We start from the raw sequence: 18,562 nt of genomic DNA, 5'->3' as shown, positions 1-18,562 counted from the left end.
AGAATGGGTGGGCAAAGGAAAGCAGCTCAGCTGACATCATTGCAAGGTTGAGCAGCCCTGCCCATCTGTCAAACATGGCCCATGAGGTGTGGGAGAGAAGGATCCACTCAGCCCCTGGCCTAAAGTTACAGGATTTTTTTAATGTTTCAGTGTTCGTTTCTGCACAAAATCTGATCCTTACCTCAATATTACATTGATGGACTTCAAATTAGGGATAGAAGAGTTCATTCAGTGCACTTTTTGCAGCAGACGCAATTCAGTGGGTCAGAACTTGCTTGTGGAGCAGAAAGAAACTCCCAATTGGATTATGCAATTATCTTGATTTTGCGGTGCAGTTTGGGTGCACAAATGCATATAAAAATACATACAGTATTTCACAGTTAAAATACAAAACACATATTCTATGGAAAAACTGTTGGGGGGTGGGGAATGCATACGAATTAAAATGTAAACTTCATGCATTCTTTGAAAAAGATCTATACAAAGTAGGACTGAGTGGGCCTATGATTGAATGCCAGGAAGAGTGAAATGGGATGCACAAAATGTTAATAGGGGTTTTTTTTAACCCTCCAAATGGCTAGGTACTGGTATCGGATAAGGCCAGCCCTCTTGTTTGGCTGCAAAGAAGTGAAGATGAAAGTTGTTCAATAAGATGCCTCTATACTTTTCCTGAAGAGCTCAAAATGAACCAGGGGATATTATTAGACCATCTTAAAGTACAGTATTATACCGCAAATGCTTTTGGCACCACACTTAACTTGGCAAGTCTTTCTGGGGAGGGAACCATGGGAATTTGCTTCAGGCTTCCACAAAAGCTTCTGCCATACTTAATGAACTCATTAATCTTTAAAGGTGCCTCAGAGCTAGTTGTTCTCTCCTCAAGGAACTGCAGAGAGGGTGCAAGAAAACAGCAACAAACATGCTCTGGCCAAATGGTAAACATTGCAGTATCATTGGAAGGTCCTGGCCACGGTACCCAACTTTGAAGAAGTCCCAAAGTCAGTGGGATTACCATTAATATGAGGTTTTGTGCCAAAGACGACAAAATGGTGTTCATGCAATTGTAGGTATGGCTTTTAATAATGTAATAGCAGTTGTGGGAAGACAAGCTGATTGTTGGGACCTTGGCATGGAACAAGTAAAGGTAAAGGGACTCCTGACCATTAGGTTCAGTTACGGACGACTCTGGGGTTGCAGTGCTTATCTCGCATTATTGGCCGAGGGAGCTGGCGTACAGCTTCTGGGTCATGTGGCCAGCATGACTAAGCCGCTTCTGGCGAACCAGAGCAGCGCATGGCAACGCCATTTACCTTCCCGCCAGAGCAGTACCTATTTATCTACTTGCACTTTGTGCTTTTGAACTGCTAGGTTAGCAGGAGCAGGGACCGAGCAACGGGAGCTCACCCCGTCGTGGGGATTCAAACCGCCGAGTCTCCCCTAGGCATCTGCTTGGCCACCATGCAAACAAGATGCTGGCCTAACAGGCCTTTGACTTGATCCAGAAGGACTCTTATGTTCTTAAACCTACTGTGGTCCTAGTCCTGTCACTCAGCACTTGCTGTGGTGTGATTTCTGAATCCCCCTTCTAGTTCCTTTGCTCTCAGCATTCAACAGAAAAACATAAAATACTCTTTGTTTTATAATATAGTACCACCACCACCACCAGCAGCTTTTAAGTATGGTATATGAAGACTTTCATACATACTTGAGCTGAAGCTTGCCACGCTCTTGAATTACTAAGACAGAAGGGGCTTCCTTGAATGCAAATATTTCTGCTGGTGTTCAGAGTTTTTTGGTTGACTGACACATTACAAAGGTTAAAGCAGTCTTAACAAGGGCTTTTAAGTTTTGCAAATGGGTTTAAAGGCATGTTGGAGGCCTGTCTGAGAGGATTATCTGCATTATTTAGCTGATTCAGATGTTCGCATCTGAAAGCCACTTACCCTTCACTAGAATAGCTCAGTGTCTGTTTCTGGGGAGTTTATTCTTGCATGGACAGGAGTTGGGCGCATAATCTCAATTTGCAAAGCTGTGTTTAGCAGATAGCTTCTGTGCTGCTGGTCCAAGTTGATAAAGGAAAATCCACCTGGAACCTGTTTCAGAGTCCAGAGATACTAAGCAGTACATCTCATTTCACATAGCATACGTGCATATTGGACTTTAGTACTGGGTGGTCTGCAGGCTCATGCAGAGGTTGTCTGGGGTCTGGGTCAGCAGTGGAAAGGACTCCTTCGGGAGGTTGTGTACTCCTTCCTTGGAGGTTTTTAAGCAGAGGTTGGATGGCCATCTGTCATGGATGCTGTACAGTTGAGATTCCTGCATTTTAGGGGGTTGGAATAGATGACTCTTGGGGTCCCTTCCAACTCCACAATTCTATTATTCCACAGAGCCACAACAGGCAGCAGGGAGGTCAAAAGACCTGCACTACCACTTGAAAGAAAACTACTGCCTCACTACATGGTCATTCTTTAACCAGAAGGTTTGCAGTGTAACGGTGCTGTAGCAGAGTTCATGAGAGTTTCCTCTCAAAACAGAGAACTGACCTTCCAGATAACTACATTTTGAAGCCAACTAAGTGGTACTTAAGCCTTTAGATCACCTTTTTTCAATTAAAATCAAGACCTGTCTGACCATGCTAAATGGCGTATATGTAAGATGCCATGGTTTTGCAAATACGCCTCTTTTAGGACTCGTTCATTCCCATTACAGCTGAAACTGTGGTGTTTATTATAACAGCCAGATACAGGGAGGTGAATCTTGTGTAAGGCTGCAGCAGTCCAGCTCAAACCTGTTTTGAATCTGTACCCATCTGAAGTTAGCTGGGGCTTCTGGCTAGCTGTTTAGGGAGACAGTGCTTAGAGCACATTAACAGATTGTCTTTTCTAGTACAACAATTAATTAATTAATTAGATCTAGGGGCTGGGCATATAATAGCTTGTTTTTTTATAATCTAGTACTAAACACTAGCTCAGTTTTAGGAAGGTCTTAACCTATTCTTAGACTCAAGAGCGGGAATATTCCAGTTTTCTAAAAAAGGTAACAGCCATGTTAAAACACACCTAGAAGACAGCAGCGAGAGTGTTCCGTATGCTATATATGTATCTCTGAATGTCTGGCATGCTTGGCATATTAGATTTATTTTTAAACTACCCAAGAACATCAACATGTGGGTTTGAGTAAATGGCAGGCTCTGATCAGTCTGAAGTAACGGGTAGCATGCAAGCCTGGGTCAGTATTTTCATTCTTCTTAGTTAACTCAAGATTATACCAACTGCAGGTTTTACTCCATTGACTTGGCAGTGGATTAGTAACTTTAAAATCACGCCTGTATTTGAATGCAACCCTTTGGAAATGGGCGCTGTTTACTTTGGCTGAGATGTATAAAGGGAATGAAAGAGGAATGTGCTGTGCAACCTTACAAAAGACCAAAGTCTACATAGGAACTGAACATAAACACATATACCGAGGGGGTGCAGTTTCATGGGGAAGGGAGAAGTGATGGGGCTTCTGCCAGCCTGCAGGAGAGGTCATATGAAGGGTGGGTGGAGAGGCAGCCTTTTAAGCAGAACACAGAATACAGAATACAGTTAGATGGCACCCGTTGACACCTCCATTTGAGACAGGGCACCCATTAATTCACTGCACAGCCAGCCACCTTGGCAGCAGAGAAAGGAAACTGTAGCTTGTGTTTGCATTGAGTAAGAGTTGCATGAATGTACAAAGTAACAAGATAAATATCTCCGAGCACTGGCTTAGATTTCCAACCAGCCTCTCCCTCTCCCAACTTTGACTGGAAAATGCAGGGGTGGGGGTGGTCCCCAGTTCATTCTGCACAATTGTGCTAAAAAGGAAATGCGGTGTTCTGGTGTAAATATAAGATATTCATTGAAATCATAGCATTGTAGAGTTGGAAGGGATCACAAGGGTCCTCTAGTCCAGCCCCCTGCATTGCAGGAATCTTTTGCCCAACGTGAGGCTCGAACCCATGACCTTGAGATTAAAAGTCTCGTGTTCTACCGACTGAGCTACTACGTTGGGTCTCATAAAAGTCCTATTTAAATAATAAAGGATAAGATGCAAGTTAAGATGGTATGAACATTTAGGGAGTTGTTTGTAGCTGAGCACATCCATTTGATGAATATGGCCACTGCCTTGTTTATGCCAACAAGAGACTGGCACTTTTGTTTGCCAAACCTGTTTTTTCTACACAGAGAGGCAGATTACAAAACTATGGCAACTTTTATTATTAAACAGTAACGGTAGGCTTTTAGCACTCCATTTAACAGAGCAAAATCTACATACATCTGAGTGACTGAGAACCACACCACATTTCATTTCGACAGCTTCTTCTCCTTCTCCTTCGCCTTCTCGATCTTCTTTTCCTGGCATCGGATCATTGTGGACATTGCTGAAGGTAGCATTGAGGGAAGGAACGTTAATACACAACAAAGGATGGTAGAAAACACAAAACAACAATGCTCCTGTCCCCCTGCAGGTTGGCTCTTTACGAAACCCAGGACCATATTCAACAATGCGCACCAGTGGAAGGGATGAGGTTTGCAATGAACCTTCTGCATTTACGATCAGAGCTTGTTCCTCTTGTCACAAGTACCATCCAACCAGCGTTGGTAACAGCAGGGCGGTCCCCAGTGCATTGCAAAGGAATGAAGGTGCCTTTTCCCAGCATTCTCCACTCCTGTTTTCTGCTTGGCCTGTGTCAAATGACCCCTCCAGGTAGAGATGTTTCCTTGTACACTCAAACATACTGATGGCACGATGTAAACATTCTGTCAGCAAGGGGTGGTTTGAGCTATTGCTCTTCCTCTGCAGGGGTGGTGCCAGAGCAGGTGCAGGGATAGGGGGGTAAATACTAAGCAGAATAACCAGCCCCCCCCAATCTCCATAGCAGGATTGGCCTACCATGCTTTTTGCTGTTTGTATTGTACGTCGCCTTGAGATTGATTCTACAGAAGGCGATTAATAAACTGGTGTTTTGAAATAAGTAATACACATTGCTAACTAAAGGGTGTGTGTGTCTCCACCCCCACGACTATTAAGTGCAGAGTTTAAAATCACCTAACTGTACCACTGTTTCCTTTCTTGACGCGTCTACTCAAAGGTTTGCAGCAGCTGCACCAGGACTCTCAGAATTATTCCTCCCAAAAGTGATACAGCATACATATTTGCAATGGGCAGTAAAATAATTTGCGAAACAGTTACATTTGAAAACTTTTTAGTAAGTGGTCCTTCCTGTGTAGAAAGTCTTCTCTTTTTTGTTGGCAGCAACATGTAGGAAGACAAGTCTTATTCCAGGCAAATTACTGAAATGTCAGTGTATGATTTCATACCTTGGTTTTTCAACTGCAATGTTTCCACTAAGTTTTGTAGACTCTCCATCTTATTCTGTAATTTCCTGCAGGCGTTGCCATTGGCTTCCCCTGCCTGAATAGCTGCAGACAAAATATTAAATCACAGTCAGAGATATAAACGGAGTGTTCATCTGAAAGCAGGCCCGCCATAGTGTTGAAGACCCTGGAACTGGGCCAGCTCACAATTTATTAGTGGTATCACATTAACACTGGCTGATGGTGGTGGTCATGTTGATCTTCTGAAGATCAGCACATTTACACTTGAAATCCTACTTGTTTAAGGGCCAAAACAGATGCAATGGGAATGCTGCTAACATTTCTGCCATGTTCACAAAACAGGAATGAAGTATGCTTTACACTTTTCATGAAAAGAAGTGTGCAGAGAAGGGAGATTGTACATGAAACGGGAGCCGATCAAAATCCTGCAGATTCCAGGCTAAATTCACCATCATCTGTGGGGAAACCCAGCTGGAACTGGCTTAACAGGAAGCAATGTGAAGCAATTGCTTGGGGAAAACACATTCCAGAAAGCTGGCCATTTTCCTATCACCAAAATCTGTCTATCGGTAATTAAAAGCAAGCTCAGGCCTGTGGCCATTAAATAATCTATGGCCTGTGAAAGCGTAGGGGAGAAGAATGTTACTATTATGAATATTTTACTATTAGGCTGTCTGTCCGTGTGCTTTTTACTATGTTTTTTATCACTGATGTTTTGTAATGTGTTTCTGAGATCTTTTGATGGTATATAAATTGAAGAAATAAAACTACCACCACCACCAAGGCAAGGACGAAAAGGAATGTGTAAAGTAGGCAGAATTTCTTTTTCTCAATATTTCAGCGAGCTGGGAGACTGCTAGTACATTACAGCAGTGGGAGCAGAATTATTTAGTGAGAAACGTTGCAAAATGTTTAAGCAAAAGTTCACTTACAAGAGGTGCCAAAGGAGATACCTGTTTGGAAAGAAGAAGGAAAACCCCAGTTAAGATAATGTGATTTTAGATCATGATTTCATGACAATAAAAGGTGCCACTTGACCTTTATTTACACCTGGAGGTTTTGAATGTTTGCACTGACTGGCATGCCAAAAGAGACCCAGCTTCTGCACACGGCATCCTTGGGCACCTGGGAATGGGGCTACAACACCCAGCCTAGTAGCCTGAGACCCACCATTTTTCACATGCCATGAGTGCTCCTGAATGACTTGAATGTCAGGGGCATTGTGGGCAATTTAAAACGCTCACTTTGCTGACACCTTTTGCTACGCTGCTGCTTGGTGAAAACCACAGGGGAGCACTGTGCTGATGGCTCCCTCAGGCTTGTGGCTGGCTCTGATGCCAAAAAAGCTAAATTTGGGCCGAGTCCTCCGTATGCCCCTACATTTTCTGTTCTATCCCTTTTCCTTGTGATGTCATCACCAAGCCTGTGGGCAATGTCGTCTCCCTTTAATAATATATAGTACAGTGGTACCTCGGGTTACATACGCTTCAGGTTATAGACTCTGCTAACCCAGAAATAGTGCTTCAGGTTAAGAACTTTGCTTCAGGATAAGAACAGAAATCGGGCTCCGGCGGCGCGGTGGCAGCAGGAGGCCCCATTAGCTAAAGTGGTGCTTCAGGTTAAGAACAGTTTCAGGTTAAGAACAGACCTCCGGAACGAATTAAGTACTTAACCCGAGGTACCACTGTACTTGGCTGTTGAAGCACATTGCCATTCTGCTAAGGGATCCAATAGGCAAAACGAGGCAATTGCCTCAGGCTATGTGTGGGCCTCACAGCCCTTATTTGCTTTGTCACTCAACTGCTGCCGCTACTGCCACCTATCCAGATCTTGCCAGTCCTTCCCCAGAGCAAGACTTTCTGGGTAAGGGGACCTGGGAGAGTGGCTGCACTGCAAGAGCTGTTCTGTGGTGGCGGCGGCTAGAAATTCTTTTAAAAAAAATATTAGTTAAATGTCAAGCTTCCACTTTAACCGACGTTTAAGAGAGAATTCCAAGCCATTGTAGGAAAGCTATGGCAGAGGCATTTTGCCCAAACGCTTCACTCTAAGGACCCACTTCCACACTACAAGGCAGAGAGCCTGCCAGCACTGCCGCCATATTAGCAGCAATGAACACTTGAAAATTAAGGGGGAAGGGGATGGGATGGTGCAATATCTTGCAACTGCCCTGCTCATGGAAGCAATCATAGGATCGTAGAATTGGAAGGGGCCACAAGGGTCATCTAGTCCAAGCCCCTTCAATCCAGGAATCTTTCACCCAACGTGGGTCTCGAATCCATGGCCCTGGGATAAAGAATTTCATGCTCTAGAATAGAATTTCTTATGGTTTCCCCAGCCACTCTGGGCGGCTCCCAACAGAGTATCAAAATACAGTGGTCTGTTAAACATTAAAAGCTTCCCTAAACAGGGCTGCCTTCAGAAGTCTGGTAGTTGTTCTTCTCTTTGACATCTGGTGGGAGGGCGTTCCACAGGGCGGGTGCCACTACCGAGAAGGCCCTCTGCCTGGTTCCCTGTAACTTCGCTTCTCGCAGTGAGGGAACCACCAGAAGGCCCTCGGCCCCGGACCTCAGTATCAGGCAGAACAATGGGGGTGGAGACGCTCCTTCAGGTATACTGGACTGAGGCCGTTTAGGGCTTTAAAGGTCAGCACCAACACTTTGAATTGTGCTCGGAAACGTACTGGAAGCCAGTGTAGGTCTTTCAAGCTATCCAGTTGGCTCTCTCCTAAATCTAATATGGGTTGGGAAGACCATATGAAGAAGGCCCAACTACCCCTTGTTCCAGTGGTTTTATGGCTGGCTTTAGATTATAGCTTGGCACTTACTTCTACAGGCAGAAGATGATGTAGCTTCCGGGGAGCTGCTCTTCTTCAGACTTGACCGGCGTTCTGAACAGGTTGCAGGAGTTACCTTCAGGTCATCCAGATGAGCCGTTAACAGTGAGTGCACGGGAGACCTGTCTTTGTACCTCTCCTCTGGGGACAGTTTATTCGAAGAAGTAAAACGAGGAGTGGAACTGAAGATTCCTTTAGACACTGGATGTGGCAAAGACAGCATTGCAGTAATAAAGGGTAGTTTAAAAAAATTAAACAAACCTTATAGAAAGAGCACGTTAGGCAAGGCCTGGAAAACAAAACTCGAGTCCATATTCCAAGCCGATACTGTGCCCTCCCTGAATATTAGTTCTTTAATTGTTTAATGGACACTCACCACTGGACGTGAAGGGAAGGGTAGCATCTGAATCTTCGAGGTCTGTAGCATGTAACGTTAAAGGTTCCCTGTGCACAAACAGAAGAACACAAGAGTAGCCCAGCTGGATCAGGTCCATGGCCCATTTAGTCCAGGAGTCTGTTTTCACAGTGGCCAACCAGATGCTCATGCAAAGCCTGCTAGCAGGACCTGAGCGCAACGGCACTCTCCCCTCCAACGCTGGCATTCGGAAGCACACGGACCATGGAGTATAGCTTTCTTGGATAGTAGCCTTCAAAAGCTTATCCTCCGTCTCAAGAAGCAGAGCTGCTACATAAGCAGAGCTGTGCAAGAGCCACGCAGAAGTCCAGAAAGCAGTCGTGTTGCTCCAAATAGCACAAGGGGGCAGAAGTACTTTGCAACCACACCATTTCATACACAAAAACATCATGAGCGGTTCTCAACCTGTGGGTCCCCAGATGTGGTTGGACTACAACTCCCATCATCCCTGAGCTCTGGCCTTGCTAGCTAGGGGTGATGGGAGTTGTAGTTCAACAACATCTGGGGACCCACAGGTTGAGAAAGGCTGATTTAGGTGCTAGGGGGTTATGTTTCTGGAAGCAGTCACACTCTTACATATGCACATACAAAAAAGAATTCATCAATTCTCAATTAAACCTTAGCATTATGGCTGGGTGTATGTGGTCTTCCGTCAGGTGTATAAAATGGTTGAGATTAAAATATGTCTCTCATATACATATACATGTGAGTTTAAAAGTCTGCTTTTCAAAATATTTGTATTATTATTACTATTATTATTATCATAATATAAAGCCACAAAATACATAACAAAAACAACCCCACCCCACATTTTAAAAGGGCATTGGATGTCAATCAGCCAAAGGCTGTCAGGGACTGGGCAGAGGAAGAATGGTGGAGACCACCTCCCCAGCCTGACCCTCCCAGGGAGGAGGAAGAGGAAGACAGTATAGATTCACAACAGTGGTTTGCAGGAGGTCACAGCTCAGAGGCAGATGAGGGGGAAAGTTGGGAAAGAAAGGGAGAGGAGGACCAGGCAGAACCAGAGCAGCAGCTGGCTGACACATTGTCATCAGAAAGCATTCCAGACCCACCATCTCCCAGAACCTGGCGAGCCTTGAAAGTAGGAGAGCAAAGAGCTCAAAGACAGAGGGCATGTCGCAGCACCTGTAGAAGTGATGAATGAGGGAGAGATGGGGACGGGGGGGGGGGGTTCACTCGGGACAACACCATTATCCAAGAGGCTGGGTTCTATAGCCTCTCTGTGTAAAGATTGAAATAAAAAAGGATGGCAAGAAACTTTTGCTTGCCTTTATACTTCCCGGGCAACCAGCCGGGAGCCTTGACAGCATCCTGACAAAGGCCTGGTTAAAGAAGAACGTTTTTGCCCGGTGCCTAAAGGTGTATAATGAAGATGCCAGGCAAACCTCCCTGTGGACAGCATTCTACTAACAGTAATAGTTTGTATGATTGCATCTTTTGAAACAACTATTCCTGTTTTGTAGTTTTGATTGATAGCATTTTTAATTGTATTAATTAGCAGCTGACTTAGGGTGTTAAAGAAATAGTGTCTAAGAGCATGCACACAGATAGATACAAAAAGCAAGTTTGACAGTTTTCTTGTTGAAAGCTGTCCACTTGTGTGATATAAATCTGGGAAGCCACACTTACTCTTAGAAGTTTTGTATTATCCGTGCTATGATTTCGTGAATTTTTGGATTAATCTCATCTTACGTTTTTGTTCTGTGATAAGATTGGTTGTTGTTGTTTTTTACTAGCAATTCAACTTAGTTTGTCTCAGAAAGTCATTCCTGATATAAAAATATTTCCATGTGTCTAATTCTCAGCGGGGAGAGACAGCTGTCCGGGGCAGCCTGCTGTGCTCTGCTACCAGCAAGTCTATGGCTTTCTAAATTAAAGGGTAAAGTCTTCGTATAGGGCCTGACATGTCGCAGTGTGTAGAATGGACCAAATGAATGTACAGTGAAACACACCCTTATTTATTTATTAATTGAACTGCAGTGGAAGATTTTTACCTCTAGCTACACTCAGACCTGCAACTGCTGCTGCTGTTGGCAACAGCAAGCTAATATGCTACAGGAGTTGTGTGTGATCCTCAGCGGCTGCTGTAGAATTTGTTGGGTCTAGTTCAAAGCAAGCAGAGAGGCAGGAGACTTCTGGAAGACCAGCTTGGGTTTCCTGAGCTCTGATAAGGTGCCCCAATGCGTAATGTTTTAACATAAAACTGCCAGGACTATCTATCTATAAATCTATCTATCTATCTATCTATCTATCTATCTATCTATCTATCTATCTATACACACACACACACACACACACACACACACACATGCTGCCACTGTCTCAGTGGTGAGATTGTCTCTCCCCCCCTAAAACATTTCTCCTTTGTGTAAAAAGGGAGGAGTGACAAATTTGTCATGTCAGAGACCCAAGCCGAAGGCATCATTTCTCACCTGCTGAAACTATCTTGCCCCATGCTGACATCGGAAGGCAGGTCCCGGACTGCAGTTTCCCTGTGTTGAGAGACAAGGGTCTCATTAAAGTGAGAAGTGATGATGCTCGGGAACAAAGCAATACTTGAGCCCCTCTGGAGAAACCCTCTGAGTGAAAAAGGAGAACAGTCTTTTAAAGGGGGAATAGACATTAAAAATAAAATTAAGACTCCTCTGAGCTGGAACCCACTATGCAAAGAAGGGTGACCAAGACGATCAAGGGTCTGGAAACGAAGACTTATGAGGAACGGTTGAAGGAACTGGGTATGTTTCGCCTAGAAAAGAGGAGACTGAGAGAAGAGAGGATAGCCATCTTCATATATCTCTGGGGCTGTCACATGGAAGATTGAGCAAGCTTGTTTTCTCCTGCTGTGGAGGGGAGGACTCTCGAACCAATGTGTGGACTCGTAATCTGGTGAACCGGGTTCGCTTCCCCGCTCCTCCACATGCAGATGCTGGGTGACCTTGGGCTAGTCACACTTCTCTGAAGTCTCTCGGCCCCACTCACCTCACAGAGTGTTTGTTGTGGGTGAGGAAGGGAAAGGAGATTGTTAGCCGCTTTGAGACTCCTTAGGGTAGTGATAAAGCCAGATATCAAATCCAAATTCTTCTTCTTCTTCTTCTTCTTCTTCTTCTTCTTCTTCTTCTTCTTCTTCTTCTTCTTCTTCTATGGCTTCAAGTTACAAGGAGATTCCAACTAAACACCAGGTAGAACTTTCTGACAGAAAGAGCTGTTCAACAGTGGAATGGTCTCCCTTGGGAGGTGGTGGACTCCCCTTCCTTGGTGGCTTCTAAGCAGAGGTTGGGTGGCCATCTGTCATGGATGCTTTCACTGAGATTCCTGCATTGCAGGGGGCTGGACTAGATGACCCTTGGGGTCCCTTCCAACTCTACAATTCTATGCTTGTTTTTCTCAACCAGTGCTCTTCCTGAGCAAGTTGCTTGGGTAGCAGTGGTTCGTAGGCAAAAGCAGTGCACAAAGAGTTTCCTATCTGGCAGCTGCTCTATCCCACACTTTAAGAAGAAGTGGTTCGTTCTTCCATGCTGGATGGAAGCTGCTGGAGAATCAGGGAAGTATTTTGTAATTTTTTTGCTTGGGCAATCCTCCTCCCTAAGGGAGCTGCTCAGCAGGCTGTAGTTTCTGGGCAAGTCCCACCCTGCCTCTAGGCCAGATGCTGATGTTGGTTCCTGCTGTGCTTGAGTCAGCTTAAGAAACACCTGTAACTGTGGCACAAAGGCAAAAAGGCAGGCTGGAGGGAACTCCATCTGTTGGCTGTCCCTGGAACAGCTTTTTGAGCGGCCAAGTAACGCTCATAGATATACAGATATCACAGAAGTGACCGGTAGGTTTTCATGAAACTAAAGAGCAACTTGTACATTAAAAGAAATGCAGAACTGTGACAAGTGCACCCTCGCTCTTCTACCTGGCTGCACCACAGAAACTTTGATCTTCAAAGGAATTTCAGAGCCTTGGCTGAATTGGCTCACCTGCTGTAAGTTTCATGTGATCTCCTGCCAATGCAGTCTCTGCTTGCAAGGTCCCTGTGTGGGAGGAAAATACTGCATGAGAGGTGCTTGTTTAAATTCCTAATCTGCCCCCACCCTGGAGAGTAATAGAATGCTTTGAAACAAATAGGTAAGTATAGGGTTGCTAAGCCTTTGTCCAAAAGTGCTGTCTTTCTATAACATAGCACAGTGGGTTGGTGGGCAGATTTCAGGCCTGAAGGATCTACTTTGAGTTGTTGTTTTTACTAGAATCCTTAGATTCAGCAGCAGGGGGGGGGGGGAATCAGTTCAGTTTACATTTAAAGCTGAAACCATCACATATGCAGGCTCCAAAACAATATGAGAACCGAAACACAGACATCCTTCAAAACTTGCACTTATTCGCTCTAATCCGAATGTTAAAGCACAATTCTCTAACCAGTGTTTACAAAAGAACACGTATTGCTGGAAATGTGAATTAAATGAATGTATTAATGAATGCAACATACAAAATTGTGTTATATTAGAAATCGCTTGCAAAAATGTGTGTGTTAGACAAAACGGCGTATGAAAATAGGTTTATTATGAAAATTCACACTAAGCGGCTGAATAATTTTCACGAGCATTAAAAAAACACAAAACCAAAAAACTCCCAGCAAATTGCTGCAGAAATGTGGAAGAGTGAACAAAACACACAGTCCTTCCATATCAAAACCCAATGTGGGTTACCCCAAGCTTTCTTCAGTAGTATAATTTAAGGTGGGGTGAGAGTGATTTTGTTGCTGCTATTGTTAGTCAGAAATCCTTGTTGATCTACTGCAAATCACCCTGTGATCTCTCAGTAGATCCTGATCTACTTTCTGCCCTCCCTTGATGTAATGTACTTAAAAGATTTTGTGGTGGTGATTAAGCCTCTCGGTGATTGGCTGAGCTGCCCTCCTGAACCCAGAAGGGAATCTGTGGGTGCTAGTGGTTCAAGCTGCTGAGATCATAGAGAGGGGCAAGGCTGGCTAGGGAGCCTAGGGAGAACAGGTGTTTGGAGGGGGCCAGAAAAATGCATGAGAAAGGAGAAGATCAGAGAGAGGAGCCTGAGAAGAATAAAAAGAAGAGGGGGAAGAAGAGAAGAGGGAGGACAAAAAAAATGAGAGGCACAAATACAAGATGGGTGACACCTGGCTTGAGAGCAGTACATGTGAAAAGGATCTAGGAGTCTTGGTTGACCACAAACTTGACATGAGCCAACAGTGTGACGCGGCAGCTAAAAAAGCCAATGCAATTCTGGGCTGCATCAATAGGAGTATAGCATCTAGATCAAGGGAAGTAATAGTGCCACTGTATTCTGCTCTGGTCAGACCTCACCTGGAGTACTGTGTCCAGTTCTGGGCACCACAGTTCAAGAAGGACAATGACAAACTGGAACGTGTCCAGAGGAGGGCAACCAAAATGGTCAAAGGCCTGGAAACGATGCCTTATGAGGAACGGCTAAGGGAGCTGGGCATGTTTAGCCTGGAGAAGAGGAGGTTAAGGGGTGATATGATAGCCATGTTCAAATATATAAAAGGATGTCACATAGAGGAGGGAGAAAGTTTGTTTTCTGCTGCTCCAGAGAAGCGGACATGGAGCAATGGTTCCAAACTACAAGAAAGAAGATTCCACCTAAACATTAGGAAGAACTTCCTGACAGTAAGAGCTGTTTGACAGTGGAATTTGCTGCCAAGGAGTGTGGTGGAGTCTCCTTCTTTGGAGGTCTTTAAGCAGAGGCTTGACAACCATATGTCAGGAGTGCTCTGATGGTGTTTCCTGCTTGGCAAGGGGTTGGACTCGATGGCCCTTGTGGTCTCTTCCAACTCTATGATTCTATGATTCTATGGAATGAGAGGTGTACATGGAGCTGCATGGGTGAGGGACACCAAGTTCCATGTTCATTTGAAATAACTAGCTCAATCTGAATTTCAAAGTTCACCTACTACATCAATCAACTTTCACTCCTGCCTGCCGCAGGGCAAAACTAGAATCCAATTTGAAGCCTGTTAGTGGATTAACACAGCATGGGTGATGTATCAGTAAATCAGAGACCACAGTACTTGTCGCACACTGTATGAGCAGAAAGTCCCTTGCCTAAGAATCATTCATTTCTGAAACGAATCATTCTTCTCCAAACCCATGGATAATAAGATTTCACCCATTTCTGAAGGCATGTCCATGGTTTTTTGTACATTCTTACAATAAATTGCTAGCGCCTTCCAGAATCGAATCCGGCTCGCTGTCACTTTCTCTTCTGGGGAGAATGGTAGAGGGGATCTCATCAATGGTACACCGCAATTCTTGGAGAAGTTGCTTTAAATCTCGTAATGGGTCGTCCTTGCCAGAGCAGCTGGCCCTGGATGGTATCTGAATGGAAATATGGATTTCAAATACTATGAAAACAGGCTTTCACTTTTCAGAAGCGTAACAAAACACCCCCAAATAAATATAGTAATTTTTTTTGGCACTAGTTAAAGGCAACATCTAGTTTCATTTTTATATTGTCTGACCAATTACCGAGAATTGTTATCCCACAGGAGGTAGTGATGCAAATACTACAGATGTCTTCGCTTTTTTTCTTTCTTTCAAAGAAGAGGGATGTTCCCTAAACTGCACTGCTGTATTAACCAAGTTACCGTTCTTTTCCGTGTATAAGACAAGGTTTTTTTCTTTAAAAGTTATGTCCAAAAGTTGGTGGTCGTCTTATACATGGATAGTGCATAAGGTGGGATGTGGGATTGGTTGCTGCCACGAGCCAGAGATCGCCAGCGGCTATTGGGCATGTTCTTGGTGGCTGTGGCAGCATCAGGCAGACAAGTGAGCAATTTTCGGCAATCTCAACAACATTGTCCCCCCACAAAAGCTCAACAACTATGTGCAATCCTCCCCAATTTCTTAATTTTGAGTCCCCCAAAACAGGAGGCGTCTTATACATGGGGGTGTGTTATACACGGAAAAATACGGTAATTTATGGAAGTTAAAGGTAAAGGGACCCCTAACCATTAGGTCCAGTCGTGACTGACTCTGGGGTTACGGCGTTCATCTCGCTTTATTGGCCGAGGGAGTCGGCGTACAGCTTCCAGGTCATGTGGTCAGCATGACTAAGCCACTTCTGGCGAACCAGAGCAGCGCACGGAAACACAGTTTACCTTCCCGCCAGAGTGGTACCTATTTATCTACTTGCTTTTGTGCTTTCGAACTGCTAGGTTGGCAGGAGCAGGGACCGAGCAAGGGGAGCTCACCCCGTCGCAGGGATTTGAACTGCTAACCTTCTGATTGGCAAGTCCTAGGCTCTGTGGTTTAACCCACAGCGTCGCCTGTTGCTAAACCTGGCAGGGATATTTTGTGATACTTACGATATGGCCAGCGAAGGCTTGGGATGCTGGTGCGCTAGAAGAGTGGGAATGAGGCAAGGATGAAAGGCGTGGCCTGGCCGAAGAGGAGCCCAGCAGGTACCCTGGTCCTTGCAGCTCCTGTGGACGAAGGAGCGTCTGAGTAAGCAGAATAAAAATTATGTTCATAGGGCTTCAGTTTCGGCAAAGAATCCAGAATGGAAGGTTGCCAGAGAAACGTTAGGCCTGTGCCCACTTACAGAGAGCTCCCTAATCTACAATCTACAATAACTGCCCAGCATTAATGATGGGGCAATTAATAGAAATATAAAATATGGGGACTACGCTGTTCAACAAACCCAGATGCCAACTCTGGTCAGATCTTGCAGGGTGGGGTGGGGTGTCAGCAGCATGATGAACAGCACACTCTGAACTGGGACTCTGTAGTCACTTTTTCTTCAAAATAAAACGTGACCAGTTCAGGCACATTTTTAAGAAAGCATATTTCAACCCAGTCTGTGCTTTCTCGCCGTATCTACGCAGGAAGAACTATTATAAGAGCTAATAACATCAGCTATGCCATCAAAGGCTCATACACCTGCTCATCCTGCAAAGCGATAGATGCCACACTGGTTTGAATCTCCATGAGAGAATAAATGGATGCAGATCCGACATAAAAACTGTTGATATTCAGAAACCGGGAGGAGATATGCCACTGCTTACCTGAAAGAAGCTTCCATTGTGAAATTGCTGGACCAGACTGATTCTATTCATTTAGGGCTCAGTCAAGAGTGGATTTATGCATAAGCAACATTGCATAAAGGCTTGTACAAGTTTTAATTACCAGGCAAATTATGAGGCGCCAGCTTTCATTAGTGGGCTTAATAGCTCAGTTGGTAGAGCACAAGGCTCTTAATGTCAGGGTTGTGGGTTCAAGCCCCATGTTGGGCAAAAAGATTCCTGCATTGCAGGGGTTTGGAGTAGATGACCCCCGTTATCCCTTCCTTTTTTGTTTTTTAAAAATACATCTTTATTGGTTTAAAATACAATCTTACAATAAAGTTAAATACAACAAAGTTAAGCACAGAAAAGAAAAAAAGAAAAAAGAAAAAAGAGAGAGAAAAAAGAATTCTCCACATCAAAAGGTACAAAAAGTTTAAAAGTAACAAGAAGGGGGGAAAACCAAATAAAAGTACCAGATATTTATACAACATCATGTCTTATCTAATAAAGTCTTCTGTGAAAAGCTTCCAATCGTTCTCATTATGCTTCTTCTATTTTCTTGATTTTATCCCAGTTTGTTTTATATCTTTTTCCATATATACCGCTAAGATGTTTATTCCATCTATTTATTATACACAAATATCATTCAATTCTGCTAGAATGGCATCATTTTTACAATATAGTCTTATATATTCCTTAAATATTTTCCATTCTCCGTATACAACCCTCGTGGTCTGTCAGGGAACTGCCATCAGTGCCGGAGGGAGAGAGCAAAATCCAGAGGGATTCCAGAGAGCGTCCCGGGATGGGGAGAAGCAGCCCATCTTCTGGGGAAGAGAATCAGCGTAGCACCAGTGGAGAAGGGGGGCAGATGGGGGAAGTGGTGAGGCAGTCCCATGACTCCTTGCCGGGGACCAGCGGGGAGAGTAGGGGTCCTCCGTTGTCCACGCCCTCCTTGCGCAGAAGGCTTTCGCGCAGAGAGAGTAGGAGGAGACTAGGCGTCAAAGAGCTTATTTGCTGGAAGAAGTTTAAGAAAAGCCCACTGACGGATTCTGCAAGTGATTGAGTCAGCCACGGGTGAGTGGCTGTCTGGACAGAAAAGGTTCACTTAGGCAACTCAGCCAGGTGTTTGCACCCAGCCGGGGAGATAAGCACCGGCTTACGCACGAGCAACCCCTAGAACCATTACACGGTCCCTTCCAACTCTTCGATTCTATGACTTTATGATTATGAGGGAAACATGGGGTGCAGTTTGGAAACCGCAAGTTAGCCCCTGCCCCCAAAAGTATGCTTTGGGACAAAGTGTGCAATAATTCCCTGGTGTGGGCATGCATTAAGAATGTTCTGGGGTAAGAGATAAGCTTGGCTTTCAAAAATTAAATTTAGTTGTAAAGGATATGCTCCCAGTGCACCTCTTCAGTGAAGCTGAAGACTTACTTTCACATCTAAAGTGTGCTGAAGCTTGAAGCGCATCGCCTCCTGTTCTTGCCGCTGCATAATGCACTGACATTCTGCAAACTGCATAGAAGCCTGTGAGAGAAAATGGCGGAGATTATTCACCTTCATGAGGGAACTTTGTGTATTATCAGTTAAGTTTGAGGCCCTTGAAGAGTTTTTCTTGGTAAACTCACACAAGCTTTTCAAAAAACAAACAAACCCTAAAAGCCACTGGATGGTATTCAGCTAAGTTTTGCTCAAAGAGTAGACTCACTGGAATTAATGGCGCCAATGCTCAGGGTCATTCCTTTCAACGGGGCTACTCTGAACAAAACTGAGTTAAATACCAGCCACAGTCCTGTTTGGGGGCTTGGATGCTAGTATACTGAGTGGTACAAAAAGGGAAATAAATCCCAAGAAACTGAACATGTGATTTTTAAAAAAGCTTGGGATCA

The 18,562-nt window shown here is 44.5% G+C and overlaps 1 protein-coding gene across 9 annotated transcripts in view; it reads right to left on the bottom strand.

Annotated features, from left to right (window-relative positions):
• Positions 1–4,220: 4,220 nt before the first annotated feature.
• Positions 4,221–18,562, bottom strand: part of CCDC158 (coiled-coil domain containing 158) — a 51,316-nt gene continuing 36,974 nt past the window's right edge. For all 9 annotated transcript variants that reach the window (XM_081876627.1, XM_081876629.1, XM_081876628.1 and 6 more), the window contains 10 exons: positions 18,108–18,200; positions 15,972–16,088; positions 14,816–14,982; positions 12,595–12,648; positions 11,068–11,127; positions 8,576–8,643; positions 8,191–8,400; positions 6,299–6,319; positions 5,349–5,450; positions 4,221–4,408 (listed from right to left, as the gene is read on the bottom strand). In XM_081876627.1, the coding sequence (XP_081732753.1) occupies positions 4,332–4,408; positions 5,349–5,450; positions 6,299–6,319; positions 8,191–8,400; positions 8,576–8,643; positions 11,068–11,127; positions 12,595–12,648; positions 14,816–14,982; positions 15,972–16,088; positions 18,108–18,200 (969 nt within the window). In that variant the 3' untranslated portion in view covers positions 4,221–4,331. The remainder of the gene's footprint in view (positions 4,409–5,348; positions 5,451–6,298; positions 6,320–8,190; positions 8,401–8,575; positions 8,644–11,067; positions 11,128–12,594; positions 12,649–14,815; positions 14,983–15,971; positions 16,089–18,107; positions 18,201–18,562) is intronic.

Source organism: Podarcis erhardii, assembly GCF_964252035.2.
Source record: "Podarcis erhardii genome assembly, chromosome: 9".
Lineage (NCBI taxonomy): Eukaryota > Metazoa > Chordata > Lepidosauria > Squamata > Lacertidae > Podarcis > Podarcis erhardii.
The sequence above is the reverse complement of the archived record's forward strand: the minus strand, read 5'-3'. Positions and strand labels throughout refer to the sequence as shown.